Raw genomic sequence first — 308 nt, forward strand, 5'->3', positions numbered from 1 at the left:
TCGGGGACGGCAGACGAGCCGTCGGGTCAGATGTGCTCAGAGCCGTCCACCCTGGTGAGGGAGGCGCGGACGAAGTCGAGGGACTGCTCGAGGGCGTAGGTGTCCTTGGAGCAGGTGTCGAGGATGTGGGCACCCAGCCTCACCCCTGGCAGGATGCTCCCGTCCTTGTTGATCTCATCCAGGGCGAAGAGCATGGCCTCCAGGCGCTGGATGCCCCTGTGCTCGTTGATCTTACCGCAGTCTTCACTCCCCACTCCTTTCTCATGGACGGGGAAGAGGCCCCCGATCACCAGGTCACCATCCGTGCT

At 64.0% G+C, this 308-nt stretch overlaps 1 protein-coding gene across 1 annotated transcript in view; it reads right to left on the bottom strand.

The window, feature by feature from the left end:
• Positions 1–305, bottom strand: part of GRM2 (glutamate metabotropic receptor 2) — a gene marked incomplete at its 5' end in the record, with an annotated part of 6696 nt that extends 6391 nt beyond the window's left edge. Inside the window, 1 exon segment of the mRNA XM_029085578.1 lies at positions 9–305. Within this exon segment, the coding sequence (XP_028941411.1) occupies positions 9–305 (297 nt within the window).
• Positions 306–308: the final 3 nt, after the last annotated feature.

The sequence above is a fragment of the Antrostomus carolinensis genome, unplaced genomic scaffold (assembly GCF_000700745.2).
Source record: "Antrostomus carolinensis isolate BGI_N321 unplaced genomic scaffold, ASM70074v2 scaffold31746, whole genome shotgun sequence".
Lineage (NCBI taxonomy): Eukaryota > Metazoa > Chordata > Aves > Caprimulgiformes > Caprimulgidae > Antrostomus > Antrostomus carolinensis.